General features: G+C 42.4%; 1 protein-coding gene across 3 annotated transcripts in view; it reads left to right on the forward strand.

Moving 5' to 3' along the window:
* The first annotated feature begins 2,254 nt into the window (after positions 1-2,254).
* drosha (drosha ribonuclease III) overlaps positions 2,255-15,823 on the forward strand; it is a 108,228-nt gene continuing 94,659 nt past the window's right edge. Inside the window, exons 1-12 of one of the 3 annotated variants that reach the window (XM_075452367.1) lie at positions 2,255-2,422; positions 2,631-2,695; positions 3,104-3,953; positions 4,043-4,111; positions 6,058-6,352; positions 7,219-7,360; positions 10,835-10,995; positions 11,646-11,726; positions 12,495-12,581; positions 12,698-12,784; positions 15,067-15,138; positions 15,470-15,551. In XM_075452367.1, coding sequence (XP_075308482.1) covers positions 3,106-3,953; positions 4,043-4,111; positions 6,058-6,352; positions 7,219-7,360; positions 10,835-10,995; positions 11,646-11,726; positions 12,495-12,581; positions 12,698-12,784; positions 15,067-15,138; positions 15,470-15,551 — 1,924 coding nt within the window. In that variant the 5' untranslated portion in view covers positions 2,255-2,422; positions 2,631-2,695; positions 3,104-3,105. The remainder of the gene's footprint in view (positions 2,423-2,630; positions 2,696-3,103; positions 3,954-4,042; positions 4,112-6,057; positions 6,353-7,218; positions 7,361-10,834; positions 10,996-11,645; positions 11,727-12,494; positions 12,582-12,697; positions 12,785-15,066; positions 15,139-15,469; positions 15,552-15,823) is intronic. The other 2 variants (XM_075452369.1, XM_075452368.1) reach the window with 2 other exon arrangements.

Here is a 15,823-nt window from a genome sequence, read left to right on the forward strand (position 1 = left end):
GTTAAAAAAAATAAAATTAATGTTGCCATGGTAATGTTACACAAGATCATGAAGTCCAATGAGAAATTAATTGGAAATACAATATAAAACCTCTACTGCCCTCTGGGGGACTTATGTAAGAAGTACAAAAAAGCATACATTGACATGGCAAATAGTACGTTAGTATAGATAGATCCTTTATTTTCAATGGGTGTTAAATAATATAACTCTTTTTGGGGTCCCATTTGCAGCATCTTAATTAATAAGCCAATAGGTATATACCTACACACACACTCAAACACTCACTCATACCCATACACATAAAAAAAAAAATATATAAAAAATATAAACAACAACATTGCACAGGGGCAGTAAGGTATTGCCCAAAGATGAAAGCACTGTTCAAAAGTACTGATCCACTCTCCATTTCTTTATATGTTGCTTGCAAGACGCCATAATCCTTCCCAGAGCCTCATCATTATTGAAGCAGTGTGGGATCATCTTGACAAGGACAAAAGGCAGCCAACATCCAAAGAAGGGCTTTGGGATGTCCTTCTAGAAACCCGGATAACTTTTCCTGAAGACTACTTAAAGACATGGTAGGTAATCCTGTTCAGAAACACATTTTGTAATACTGGGTGAAATGGTCCGTCTATCCTGAGAGAAATCTATACAAGATGTATTTAGAAAAAGGGACGAAAATAATCAGACCTCTGTGGCAGCTGCAGGACTGAGAAAAAGCTGACCAATCCGAGATCAGCGTCCCGCTGATCTCGAATTGGTCGCCTACAAAAAACCAATCAGATGCCTCTGCTTTCTGCCTACGCCCACAGCCCTTTTACAGACAGCCGTTCCACTTCCTATTCGCCCCATTATAAAAAATTTGGCTGCAGTTCAGTTGATTTTCTCTGGGGGCGCTGGCGAGCGAGTGCAGAATGACCATTTTCCATAGGGCTGGCGCTAATAACTCAAAAAATGTCCCCGCTAGCGACTGAAACCTGAAAATATTACTGTGATTTCTAACAGCGGGATGTAGATTTATATCAAAAGTACAATAACCTGGGAGTTATATCTTTCTGTTTTCTTACAGGTCTGGCATTTGCGAGTCAGTCTCCGCTAGCATTTTGCTAACGGAATCTGATGAACGCACGGCAGATTACGACCGGCTGCTTTACGGCACTCGTCCACTGTGCCAGAGTGCTAACCTGGTGCTGCTAACAACAACCAAAGCTAAACCAGAGGCTAGTCAGAGAGTATGTAAAAGGGCTGTGCTGAAATCTGTAACTATTTGAGCTAACACCTCTCTGCTAGCTCAGCGCTAGGACTGACCATGCCGTAAAGTGATGCCACATGCCTGACGTCACTCGTGAGGCAATACTGACAATAAATGTGTATTTTAAAAAGATCTAGCGAGTCTAAAAAATCAAACCAAGTGCCGTTTGAAAGGATAATTTATCCTGCCTTTAGGAAAATTAAAATGAAAAAATATAAAAAATTATATCCAAAGCAATGGCTGGATATAAGGTGGATTTCATAGTACCACCATAGAGTTCGGCGTGCTCTGCACTGCTTCGTTGGCGCCCCTAGAGTGCAGTACCACCCGGAAATAGCCGCCAGTTTTCCCTCTCCTCATAATAGAGACTCTCTGCTACGCCCCCCTCTGCCGGCTCCCTGCTCCATGTGCGCATGCGGTTCCACTGGCTTTGGATGAAGCACTGACGGAATGGGGAGGGGGGGGGGTGGAGCTTAGAGGAGTGGACACTTTCGAATCTTGCTAGCTCTCTTGCTAGCTCTCTAGGATTACCTACCATAGCTTTAAATAAATTGTTATTATTGTTATTATCAAACCTTTATTTAACAAGTCAATTGAGAACAAATTCTCATTTATAATGACGACCTGAAATGATAAGAAATATTGGGGTTGAGTGATTTCTGCAGTGTATTATGTAATTATTTTTCATAATTAATTTTTTCGAATTTCATCAAAATTTCCCTTTGATGGATGCAAATATGAAGCCCCATCTCATTTTGTTTAAAGATGAAACTTTATCTTGCTACATTTTTTTTAATGTATTAAAATCTTTAATCATGTTTTCACTTTCTGTATTGACCATAACTTCAAATTTCGTGTAATTTGCGTCAATGAAGTTGTAAAAAAAAAAAAAACTTGTCTGTTTGCAAGTTACCGGTGAAAACCGAAAAGGTAATTTCATTGGTCAATGACCACATTCCGACTCTGATTGGTCCACTTGTGTTCCACTCTTTAACTACTCCGACTAGAAACACGGCACACTGTACACATGAACGGACAGCTCAGGAATACAACAGCATCATAAGTTTAGTCTTGCTTAAGACTGTTCAATCTGTTTTAATTGTAGATTTTGGACCCAGAAAGGAGCATTGAATGATACGCTTCTATCCCTAGTCCACACAATTCCCTCAGGTAATATCGTCCTTCTGTTCTGGCGTGACGCGCTAGCTAGCCCGCTAGCTTGCTGTCATAAGCCAGCTAGCTGCTACTACTAGCGCTAGTTGATACAGATAATAACTGCATGCCCAAGTTATTATCAAACATTAAATCAAAAGTAGCAGTTGTGACTTGCTCTGCGTTTATTCCCTATCTTTTGGTCTACGACGTCTCTCTCTGCTAGCTAGCTGTTGAAGCTCACATTACAGCATTGAAGCTACTGCAGCAAGTGTCCAGCTTGTCGTGAAGGTATATTGCTTTATTTGTAAACATTGAAGTAGTATGCCATCTTCAACCTTACCTATTTTGTGTCATTGGCGTGTGATGTTAATACCCTGAAAATAAGCTTTCTGTGCTAAACCTGCTCTCATGCAGATCTTCTTCATGCCCATCAGTTTTTAAACTTTATTTTCTTTTCTCATTATAACTCTTATGAAAACGTAAGGGTAGAACTGCATGACGAGGGGGCCTTAAAAAAAACTTTTAACAATGTTAATTTAGGTATGACACTACTTGATGTGATAAACTAATGTTCATCACCTAATATGTAATAATTTCAAATACTGTAAAGTAAAACTTTTTCCGAGGTCCTCTTAGGTTCAGATGTATTTGGACACAACAGAAACTAGTGATATTAATGGTTTGTCTTTTCCACAGTCATGTCTTTCCCTCAGGATCGTGGGGGTCCCAGGGGAGGAATGACCCCAGGCCAGCACGGCTCCCCTCAAAACTACCGACCCGGCAACTTGAGGCCGCCCCCTCCCCAGCCTCCAGCTCCCCCCTTCCATTATGATTCACAGACTCCACCTAGCTCGGGTTACCATGGAAACTACCTGCCCCCACACTCTGACTTCATGCAGTATCCTCCTCCAGCACCTTCTCAGACCCCAAATTCTCTTAACCAGTGCCCAATGCGCCCGCCTTTCCCAAAGCCCCCTTCCCGGCAAGGCTTCCCTGAGCCACCGCCTAATTTTCCACCTCCTCCTTTGCCAAGCTCCACAGCTGGTCCCACTCCAGGGACCCAGGTGTCTGCTCAGAATTCCTACCATCCTTATATGATGCCACCTGTGCCCCCACCCCCAATACCACATCCAGCCATGCCTCCCCCTGTTGCATCTCAGTCTATGAGCTACCACCCTCCATACTCTATGAACTACCCCCATCCTCCCCACCCTCCTTTCCCTCCGCCCACCTTTAGCCCCGGCTACACCCAGAGCCCCAGCCCATTTCAGCCAGACCGCAGCATCAGGCACAGGGGGCAGTACAAATTTGAGAAGCCCACAGACAGCAGAAGGTCACCAGATAGAGGGTACCGCCACGATGACCACAGACAGAAATGCTATGGCTACGGTGGCAACAGTGACAGGCACAAAATGGAGTTTCCTGGAGAGAGGAAGGACCGTGGGAGAAGTCCAGACAGACGTGGCAGGCCAGAGGGTGGAAGGTACAGGTCAGAGTATGAAAGAGGGCGGACTCCCCCCAGACACAGGAGCAGGGATCGCAGCAGGTACTTGAAGAGCTCTTGATCTGATCATTCTGCTCTGAATGAATCGGTTGAATGTCTTTCTTCTTACTTCTCTTTGTGTTTGTTCCCAGAGAGAGGTATCGTTACAGAGAGAGTCGGAGATCCCAGTCACCTGACAGGCACAGGAAGAGGCCTCGAAGGTACATGCGTAGTCACCTTTTTTTGTCTTACAAAGCTGCTGAGTAATACTAATCACTAAACCTCTTAAAACATTAACTGATGATGCATGTAATATTTTTACTTGCAGCTCAGGCTCATTTTCAGGCTGAAAAATGTCATGTGCACCAAAATGGATATAGCTCCAGCTCCAGAAAAGTTGGGAAGCTGTGTAGAATATAACTAAAAACAGAACGCAGTGTTTTTCAAATCTCTTAATCCATCAAATTCAAAATGAGCTAATACTATTCTTGAAATGGTAGCTTTGACTATTTTATAGGATTTCTGTGTTCTGTTGTGAATAAAATATTGGTTTGTAAGATTTGCACATCGTTGCATTCTTTTATCTTTTTTTTTTTTTTTTTTTTTTAACTCCAGGCCCTGCTTGAATTGAGATGTAAATGAAGGGATGCAAAAGGTGCTGCTGTAGAATATTCTGTTTTATTTAGACCAAAACATGCCACAGACATTTTGTTAAGACTGCAGGAAATTGTGTCAACTTGTTAAAAATTGCATCATTTGTCTTCTCTAAAGTTACATGTATAAAATACATCTTTATTGTCACTGTGGCAAGAACAATGAAAAACAGACTGGTTCCCCCCATGAGTTAGGAGCCTTTTTTATGCTTGAATGATTCATAGGTTAGTGTTAAAGGGATAATCCGGAGTAAAATGCACTTTAGATCAATTTATGGGATGTTGGGAGTACATACGTTGAGTTGACATCAAAATCATGTCATTCGGATGTGTTTTGAGAATTTCGATTTGACCGTTTTTAGCCAAAAGTCGTTAGCCTGGAAGTGAATGGGGCAAATCATGTCACCGCTACAAAACGCTATTTTTATACCTCTTCTACAGCTCCAAACAACATAACACTTACGTGGTAGTGAGTAGAGGGTCCCTAAAGCCAAACCGAAGTGTCCCGAGGTCTTCATGTGGTCGGATAGAGAGTCCAGAATGAATATAATCAAGCCAGTACCTTTATGGAAATGTGTCTACTGCAGCTGCCGCTACAGACCGTGGTGAAGTTGGTTTGATATTGGTTTGAAAAAAAAGACACCTTATTTCCTTATTGTGAATATCTGTCGAATATCCAATATCAAACCAACTTCACCACGGTCTGTAGCGGCAGCTGCAGCAGACACATTTCCGGAAAGGTACTGGCTTGATTAAATTCATTCTGGACTCTATATCCGACCACATGAAGACCTCGGGACACTTCGGTTTGGCTTTAGGGACCCTCTACTCACTACCACGTAAGTGTTATGTTGTTTGGAGCTGTAGAAGAGGTATAAAAATAGCGTTTTGTAGCGGTGACATGATTTGCCCCATTCACTTCCAGGCTAACGACTTTTGGCTAAAAACGGTCAAATCGAAATTCTCAAAACACATCCGAATGACATGATTTTGATGTCAACTCAACGTATGTACTCCCAACATCCCGTAAATTGATCTAAAGTGCATTTTACTCCGGATTATCCCTTTAAGTGGCTTAACAAATAAAAAAACATATTCCTCTGAAAATGAGGGAAAAATCAGCCAACGTCCAAAGAAAAACTTTAAAAGACTTTCAGAAAGACTGGAGAACTATTGCTGACGACCACTTTAAAATATTACAAGAAAGTCTGGCTGCTTGGAAGCAGAATATGAGGGGATGAGGAGTGGATCAAGACTTTTGCATAGTGCTGTATTCTGTAGTAGAAAAAAATTAGAAAGCAAGTACACTTCCATTAAGTTGGTGTACTTTGGTGATAAAGTAAGGTACCTGAAGTGAAGCTGACATACTTGAATCATGTTACATAGGTAAATAAAATGCCTCCAGAGCCTTTTAACGGACATTAACCATCTGCTTTCTAGGAGTTTTGATTTTCTGTATGGAGATTCTATTTTTAATCTGTACTCATCGTGTTTGTCAATCTTATAATTTGTAGCCGCTCGGCCAGTAGAGACAGGAAGCGTGGTCGCTGGGAAGAAGAGAAGGATCGGAAGTCCGAGGGCTCGTCAGGGCTGAGCAGAGAGCGCAGCTACTCCTCTCTCAGGAGTCGAGACTCCGATGAGGCCCTCGGTGACCGAGAGAGGGAACGGGAACGGGAGCGGGACAGAGACAGAGAGAAAGAGAAAGAGAAGGGGGATGACGAGAAAGAGGAAGAAGAATTCCTGAAACCTGCCTGGATTCGCTGCACTCATGCTGAGAACTACTACTCCAATGACCCCATGGATCAAGTGGTACTCTTTGCACTTTTGTCTTAAATTTATCTGTATTTTGTTCCAAAGATATCTCAGTGTGCCTTTTTAAATACCCACCTGCCTTCTCAAAGTGCTTCCTGTGTGTGCCAACTCCTTTTACCTCTCTAAAACTCTGACCTTTACCATTGGTATATGAAAGCTTGCTTCCTGGCATCTCTGCTGCTTTCTTCCCACAAATTACTCACTGGCAGACACCTGCCCCATCCTTCAGTAAAATGAAAATGCCTTTAAATGTGGAGATGGAGCCCAACTTTACTTTTTGGCCTCTCTCACAAACTGATTTAGCACCACCGTGTCTCGGCCTGTTCTGCCGGGACAGTGAGGGTGTTACCGCTGAGTGTCAGTTAATAAAGCCATTCTAAAAGGGTGTAGAATTGCCTTGGCACTGAGACTGAAGGTGGAAGCGGTGCATCTTTATGAAGGCTGAAAGCATAATGATTAGATATGCTTCTGTAACTGCATTCAAAAGCAGAGGATTTTCTCTCATCTGCCGATGCAATTCACTTTTGTCATTTTTCAAAATCCGATTTCATGAGTCTTTCTGTGACATTGTTACAGCAGTCAAGGTCTCACTCTTCCATTATGATCTTTATCAATCGACTCACCTATTGAGTGGAAAGAAATTCATGTGTCTGTTCTCACATTTAAGACTTTGGCTGGCATCCTTGTTGCCTTTCAGTTTGAGACGCTTGCTTGTCATCCTAAATGGTCTCGTAGCATTTCAAACTAAGCTACGGTATGGTTCAGTTTTCTCTCAGCCTATATCTGTTCTATTCAAGGGGAAAAACAACTCTACAGTCCCTCACAAAAACAAAATTGCGTTGTATTTCTGTTTGTTGTTCCAGGGAGACTCCACAGTGGTGGGCACCAGTAAATTACGCACCCTGTACCAGCGCTTTGAAGATGAGCTGGGAAAGAGACAGGAGCGAGCCAAGGCTGCTCGCCCCACATGGGATCCACCTCAGACCAAACTGGACGAGGATCCAGGTGTGTAGTTCTAAGCTGGTGACTTGTAAACCTTTGAATTCCTTCACTTCACTTCACTTCACGCACCAGCAACCAAATAACAACACACTTTCACCAGGGCTGGGCGATGTAGGAAAAAGTCATGTCATGATATATTTCTTTTGATCAGTCGATATTGATATATATCACGATATAAAACAAATCACTATTTTGTGAATTTTAAATGTTCTCTGTTACTCTTAATTGAGATTTGATGATATCAGAAGGTTCTTTTTTAATTAATTATTTATTTTCTGTCAAAGTTGAACGTGACATGTGACACGATACAACTGTTTAAGATAAATACAGAGCAGGTATTTTAAATTAAAATCCTATTTCTGACTGGTCAACTGTTTGCTCTCCAGCAGCGGTCGTCTCTCTTGCTGTTCGGGAGCTCTTTCCCGACGTCTCAGCTGATGTAGACATCCCTCACAAAAGTAGTACACTTACTTCGTTGTATAAGAAACGCACAGGAAACATGTTGCTCTGAACTTGCTCGCTTGCTTCAGTGAGGAGGTGCCGTTCTGTTTATTAAACATTGACCGGGAACACAACTACGACTATGCGTGTAAAGATTGTCTATAGCAGTGATACTCACAATTTTTTCACAAGAGCCACATTCAAATCAAATCAAATCAAATTTGATTTGATTTGATTTGATACTGGGATGAGCGGAAGCTGGCAGGCATGTCCTTGACTTTCTTCATGTTGTATTTGTAGTTTGTTGTTGTAATCATAGTGAGACATTCAGGATGAGCATGGTTTTTGTGCTGGTTTTTGCCCTTTTTTAATTAAAAACCGATCCATTGTGCCTGCATCTCGCGCTAGCTAAAGGAGCTAGCGTGCTCTGCGGTCAGGTGTGACGGTGGTTTAAGCGGGCTGCGTTGCCAGGTTTAACAGTGTGCCCCCTTTAGGAAACCATTAAGCCTTAATTAATACTTAATAAAAATACTTAATACTAAAAAAGCGCAAACTCAATAAAAATACTTAATACTACAAAGGCGCAAACTCAATAAAAATACTTAATACTGTGCAGTATTCGCTGTATGTTATTTGAAATAACCATATTGTTATAAGCTACTATGCAAGTGCAAGCCGCCAATTAGAGCTTGAGGAGCCATGCAATGAGTATCTCTGGTCTATAGTGACAGAACATCAACTAATCAAAAAAAGTTGGCATTCTCTGTGCTCAAACGGGTGGCGCTGCTTCAGGTGATGAGACAGATTAGTGGTATTCCCAGTCTTTGTCGGAACATGTGCTCGACATAACACACTACTCCGTTTCATGTCGGACTCCCTGCTCACGGCTCAGTAGATTCCGGTAATCACCAACCTGCGTCTCCGTGTCCAACGCTTTGCGGTCCAGGCCACGGGAAAGGCGCTGGGGAATATGGTTCTGCGTTTCCTTTTTTATCGACAATTTCGGCGGATTCAGGTGTGGATATGTCGGCGGATTCGTACTCTGCATTATTCTCGCCTTCTTCGACCCCAGTTTCACTCATTTTTTCCAACTTATTTATTTATTTTTTTCTTTCTCTTCTCCATCTCAGTCTCTCTCTGACATGCAGCCATGCTGCTCACAACAGGGAAGTGGGCGTATCCTACCTGCAGACGCTGATACTGTTGCTGTGTTTACTTTTGCCATGTGATAGCCTATCGAATGTAGGTCACGAGCAGATTATCGAGATCGATCAAAATTTTATCGCGATCCCGATTCGAGATCGAATTATCGCCCAGTCCTAAAAAAAAAAAAAGACACAAAAAAGACACCGCTGTTGTTTACAAATAAAGATAAAAAAACCCATCATTGTTCGATGGGACTAGATCCAGGACAACGTTATGTGAGGAAATAAGGAAGAAGAAATAAAGTGTACACACAAGACTTGGGACAAGAATAAACAGCAGATGGGATTTTCTATTTTTCATCCCTGTTATGTTCGATATATCAGACATTACAACGCAAGTTAAAACCTCATCGTTATCATCTCTGTCTCACAGATGAAGCGTCAGTTAGAACCTCAGTTCTGTTTCAGACGAACATGGAAAAAAAACAAAATCTTCTCATGTAAAAGCGTTTGAACACATCACAGCAAAATCTTGGAAGTTTGCAGCTTTTCAAAATGCTCTCTGCCATAGTACAATACATGATCAAAAAATAGCATTGGACAAAGAAGGAAACTGTTACAGAGAAACTAGAACATTTCATTGTTCTATTTTGTCTATTTGTGACCATTTTTGTTCCTCACATATATCCTAGTACATAAAAGATATGCAGTTGTTAGGTCCTGTAACGTGACCCTAAGCATTTTCGGTGGCCTCTGTCGGCCTCTGAAGCTTGACAACAAATTGACGTGTATAGCTGTGTACATAGGGGGTTCAGACAGAGTTTGACACCCTTAATCTGTCTGATTTGAATAAATGTGTAAATACATGAGTAGGAAAAAAAGGACCCGTTCTGCTGTCTTTCAGTGATATTTTGACCAAAGCATGTAAGACTTTTCATTAAGATGTGTGAAAGAAGGGCCGAATATGTCACAGTAAGGGTAATCCGGGATGTTATTTCAGCTTTATTATCACGAGTGTTACTTTTAAACATGCAGCAGTGGGTCTTAAACTGGTGCCTGCTCCTTTGTTCAGCTGTGTGACTTCTGTAAGCGTGCCAGTTGTTTTGGTCAAGTGCAACGACCAGAAAACAATCAGCGATCCCCACACCTGTTGACAACCTCGGTGATTAATATGCGTAAAAGATATCCGTCCTCCCAGCAGTGCATTAGAGATTAACTGTTTTCGATGTTGCTTGCAGGGCCGCCAGCTTTACTGTCTAATTCAACCCCGCAATTATATAAATCTCACTTAGGGAGATCTCATTTGCTCAATATGTAGCTCTGGGCACTGATTTCACAATCAAGCACTCGAGTTGAAATGCTGATAAGAGCTGAATACCCTGCTTAGCTGAGAGCCTCAAACTGTTCAGCTGAACGGTAATTATAACTCTCAGTTCGGTGCGACGGCTCTTTTTGTTCGGGTAGAGTAAGTGAGTGAAAGGGAAAGTAAGAGTCGACACTGCTGCTTTTTTTCTCTCTCTCAGATCTCAGATGCATTCAAGTCTGCAGTTGGCTGGAAAATTAGAAATGGTAATCAACAGAGATGCTCAAACAGTGAATCTTCCAGAGACGGTGTCAACTCCTACTCATCTGTTTGTTTCCCCATAGAAACAATACTGAAAATGCAAATCAGGGAACATATTTCAAACTTTTTCTGTGTCGTCAGCATAGTGCGGGTGATCTACAGAGTACACAGTGCACACTGTTTGAAGCCGTTCAGGCACACTGATTTGTGCACGACTTTATGTTGTGGAGTACGTTGTGAGGGACCGGCAGAGCAGCTTAACCTGTCGTCCAGCTCCGGCTCGCAGAGGCCCTGATGATTAAAGACCTCTCTGCGCTTTTGTTTCAGACGACAGCAGCAGTGACTCAGAATGTGAGTCAGACGGCGAAGGAAGCAGCTGCTCCAGCAGCTCCGACTCCGAGGTTTTTGATGTCATTGCTGAGATCAAGCGGAAGAAGGCTCATCCGGACCGGCTGCATGAAGAGCTTTGGTACAATGACCCTGGACAGGTTGGTATGGCTTAACAAAGGAATAGATGGTACCGTCTTCTGAATTCAAACGGCTCTAAAATAGGCCCATTTAAAGCACTTTTGAAGCACTTAGAAAGTATTCTTTGAATTGTATGTTCGGTTAAATGAACTATACTTATGCACCAATTTTTTTTTGTAGTTTGTACCACTCGCAGTGTGTCCAATGTGAAGCCACAATTATCCAGGAAAGAAAAAACGTCTTTACATTATGCACATTTATATCTCAAACTCAGAAGAGCACATTTGTGGTATTCAGCCAGTTCCGTAGTAGTTCTCAAGTAGTTCTAGTTCACTGGGGAAGCTCCCTGAGATCTTTAATCAGTTCATCATCAACAATTACTTTAAGATGCTTAATTAAGAGCACTTCTCTCTCTGGGAGCTTTGTCACATGTACAACCTTGGGATTTCACTTACTTGTAAGAGTATCGAAATGCCGCCTCACGTAAACTCGCGTCACAGACACACAACGGAACCCGACAAACGTCAAACTCGAAACTTCAAAGTCTTCAAAGGAGAGAAATAAAGGTCAGCAGCCTGCGCTTTGGAGATGTAAAATGTTACGCAGCCCTTGTGTTATACATGGCAAGTGAAGCAGAGCTGTCTGATTTCCGTATTTTCTTTCCGTCCAGATGAATGATGGTCCCCTGTGTAAGTGCAGTGCCAAGGCCAGACGTACAGGGATCCGCCACAGCATCTACCCAGGAGAGGAGGTATGACATGCTGTGAATAAATCACCCTTTCATAACCTTGACGCTGAGCCACATGGGGCAAGGGCACGATTTTACTCACTCTAAATGTATTCTCGTCTTTCTATTAGACTGAAGGGCAATAAGGGAGATGGTGTCATCTTAAATTGACCTAGTGACGACTTGATTATATTTTTTTTATGAGCAGCTTTAGTGCTTCATGAGGTTTTTGAGAAGCATATGCTACCTGGTTGTGTTGTGCATCACGTTTTAGCCCCGATGGAACCCTTTTATGGCCAATGAGGATTGATAAAAGTGGTGGATTGCTCACTGAATCCTTAATGAGCAAGTTAACCTACAGGATGGATTTGGTGTGGTGTTGAATTTGCATAACAAACCAAACAAAGGCTCGCAAACGACTTGGAGATTTCTCTTCAGCTTTGGCAGACATGCAAATATTATTTTAAGGCCATTTTCCATCCTGAAAACGGAAGCTAATTGGAAAAATAAGCAAGTCCTGCCACCATGTTAGACGATTAGTTCATTAATTGCCCGGGTGACCTGAAAAATGTTGGTCAATTATTTGCTTTCATAGGCTTTTATTGTGTGCGAGCAGTGCAATTATTCTCATTAAACCATGTCAATTATGTTTTTGCTCACAAATTTGTGCACTTAGAAACATCCGCTGACATGTCTTTAATGATCCGAGTAGGAGAAAAACGGTGTTGTTTTTTTTTACATATTGAATCAACTAACTGATGAGTGATAGAATGCTTATCTTTGCTTTCCCAGCCCGTGAAACAGTGCCGTCAAATGAGCAACAGCGTGGGAAAAGTGTTCCACTACAGGATCACCGTGTCTCCTCCCACCAACTTCCTGGTACAGTTTTGTCTCGGTTGTGAAAGATTTAACAGCGAACGCAACTGATCCAGCTGCTCGGCCGTTTTTGTGTGATTGCACGGCAGCACCGTAAGTTTCTGTGCTTTCTGTTCCAGACCGACAGGCCGACTGTGATCGAGTATGACGACCATGAGTACCTTTTTGAAGGCTTCTCTCTTTTCTCCCACACCCCTCTCACCAACGTAAGCCCTGGTAGCCATGCCAGCAGAAAACCATACATTTAACGCCGCAGTAGTTTGAAATGTCTGACAGTTAAAGTGGATGCCACTGTGCTGATTTTTATTTTTTTTTTTCCCCTGTATGTTTTTCATACTTTGTCATCAGTACTTTGCAAAAATCTTAAGTCTTGCCACAATTTCCTTCCAAGCAGCCACGCTTTCTTTGTATTATGAGCAATAGTTCTCCAGGCTCTCTGAAGGTCTTTCAAAAAACGTTTTTGGACATGAACTATTTCAATTTTCTTTACTCCTTTTCAGTCCCGTGTTTGAACCTGACCATTTTCAGAGGAACGTGTTTGTTTCTTTGTTTGTTTAAGTCTTTTAACACTGACCCATTTGCTCCCATTTCTTTAGTTTCATCTATGAAAAACAGCAAAGATAACACAGTTTGACAGACAGAAAATAGTATTTTTGCTCCAACAAGCTGATTCCCAAAGAGCTGTTAGCTGAAAACTTGGCATATCTCAGCATGGTGTGCAGCGTGTCCTTAAAACATTTGAGGAAACTGGACAAGTGGAGGACAGAAGAAATGACAGACCTTGTAAAATAATCTCTGGGGAGGATTCATCCCTCCATCAGACCTGCTGCCACTGATTTTCAGTCCATTTCTTGTGTCATTTGGCACAGCTCAGCCTTTTCTCCCTGTTTCCCTTCTTTAAAAATGGCTTTTTGATGGCCACCCTTCCATGGGGACCATTTCTTATCAACTGAAGGTCCAGGTGTATCTCTCAGCATTTTGCTGAATTTCTTCCTCTTTCTTAAGGACATCGCATTCAGATCCTCTTTCTTCTTCTGCTGTAGATAGTTTTACAAGGACTGGACTGAAAATGAGTGAGAAAGCAGCCGATGCCCAAAGAAAAACTTTGAAACACCTTCAGAAAGCCTGGAGAACTACTTTAGACCACTTTAAAAGATTACAAGAAAGTCTAGCTGCTTGGAGGGAAATGTAAAAAATGAGGGCTGGATCAGAGCTTTTACACAGAACTGTACAAATACAAAAAAGAAAAAGAATTCACAAATTACAAACTTTGTCTTGAATTGTCACAGCTGCATGGGGTTTGGGGAAAAAAAAAATCTTCATTTCTCTCAGATTTGTCTCACAGAATGAGATAAGCTTCATTCACCTGACAGATGCACGAACTGTGGTTCCTTCCTTTCGTTGTTGTATCATAAGATCTATTTTGTCAGCCAGCTTGAGGGTCTACATGTAACTCAGATCCATAATCAGTTCTTTTACCTCTCTCTATGCATGCAGACTGTCATGAGATCTTTTCTACATGTCTGCTCCAGCAAATTATATTGTTTTTGTCAGTGTCTGAGTGAAAGCCTCCTCTTCTTTAGCTCCACTTTCTTCAAAAATAACTTCAAACTGGCATTTGGCCTCGGGTCGACTTCTTTGTAGCCTGGACAAAGTGCTCCCCCCCTCACTTCAGGCTGACCTTGTCACAGAGTCCTCTTCCTTCCCTTTGAAGGCTCATCCATGGCTGTCAAACATTAGAGAGGTTCTGATTTAGAAAGAACTTCTCTTTCTGTAGCCATTTGAGCTGTGCCTGCCTTTTATCCCAAGGAGGGGCTTTATAGGGAGAGAGGAATCGACAGGGGATCACCGGACTGTTTTTAGAAATATACTCGCACGTGTATGCGTGGAAGTACGTGTGCTTTTCCACACGTTTGAATAATGGGGTTTTTGGTCAATATCAGTCGAGCGTGAAAAGAGCCCTGAGGCTTAGGTGTGATTTGAACTGGATAATTCAAGCAAACCTTGTTAAAAGCTGGGGTAAACGCCTCATGACCGTGTGGGGATTAGGAACCTGAGAGCATGGTGATATTAGCACCCCGCTAGTTAGCTGCTGGGATGGGCAAGAGCGAATGTGCCTACCAGGTTAATCTCTTAAAACGGACCCGCACGCTCTGACAACAAAGACTGTGTAACAAGGGAGATTAAGCACAGAGGGGGAGGGCTTATCTATTTAGAAAGATTTGAGTTACTTAATTTGTGAGTCAGGTGAGACCCCTTTATGTGTGTGGAGGCATGTGCTTTGTGGGGCTGTTAAATTTCCAGTGGTGCTACACATTTTTCCGTTTCCATACATGCACTTGGCTCTGAGTTCACTCCGCGCTAGAAAGAACGAGGTTTTAATGAGTTTCCTCAAAAGCTGTAACCTCTGCCTATCGCCATAGTAATGAGACACTCTGTCCTTTCTTCCCCTCATCCTCTGCTCCTTTCATCATCATCATCATCGCAGATTCCATTGTGCCGCGTGATCCGCTTCAACATAGATTACACCATTCACTTCATAGAGGAGATGGCACCGGAGGTCAGTAAGACACCACTTTATCTCTCAGCTCTTTTTTCCCCTCCCCTTGCTCACCCCCTTTGTTTTTATCTGAAACGACGGAGTCTGAGCACAGCTGAACCACATGAACACACCTCAGTGCTCCGGTGAGTCAAGGTGCTAATCCTTTTAGAAGAGGGAAAAGAGCTTCCTCTCGACCTGCCGGAGTTGATTGTAGATGGTTTGTGTGATAGAGTTAGAAAGCTGGATTTACTTATCGGTCATATCTACATGAAGTAGTCTGTGTGGCAGTATTCAATGGGAATCTGCTTGTACTGCACGCCAACATATTTCTGCTCTCTGTCTTGTCCAGAACTTCTGTATCCAAGGGCTGGAGCTGTTTGCCTCCTACTTGTTCCAGGACATTCTTGAGCTGTATGACTGGAACCTGACAGGTATAATAGTTCAATCACGGACTCATTTCACAGAAATCAAAAGGCACATATGGACTAAACACCTGTAAAAGCCCTGTTAGACCTTTTCGACCAGAATGGTTCCAGTGTTGGTTCCGGGCTGGTGCTAGAACAAATCCAAAGTTGGTTCTATGCTTAGAAATGTAGCGACAATCAGTCATGTGATCAGACACATGATTAGTCGGGCAATTTGACTTGATATCACCTGTCTAAATTAGAATTTTTGGGGACGAACACCAGCATCTCTAAACACT

Source organism: Odontesthes bonariensis, chromosome 20, assembly GCF_027942865.1.
Source record: "Odontesthes bonariensis isolate fOdoBon6 chromosome 20, fOdoBon6.hap1, whole genome shotgun sequence".
NCBI classification, from domain to species: Eukaryota; Metazoa; Chordata; class Actinopteri; order Atheriniformes; family Atherinopsidae; genus Odontesthes; species Odontesthes bonariensis.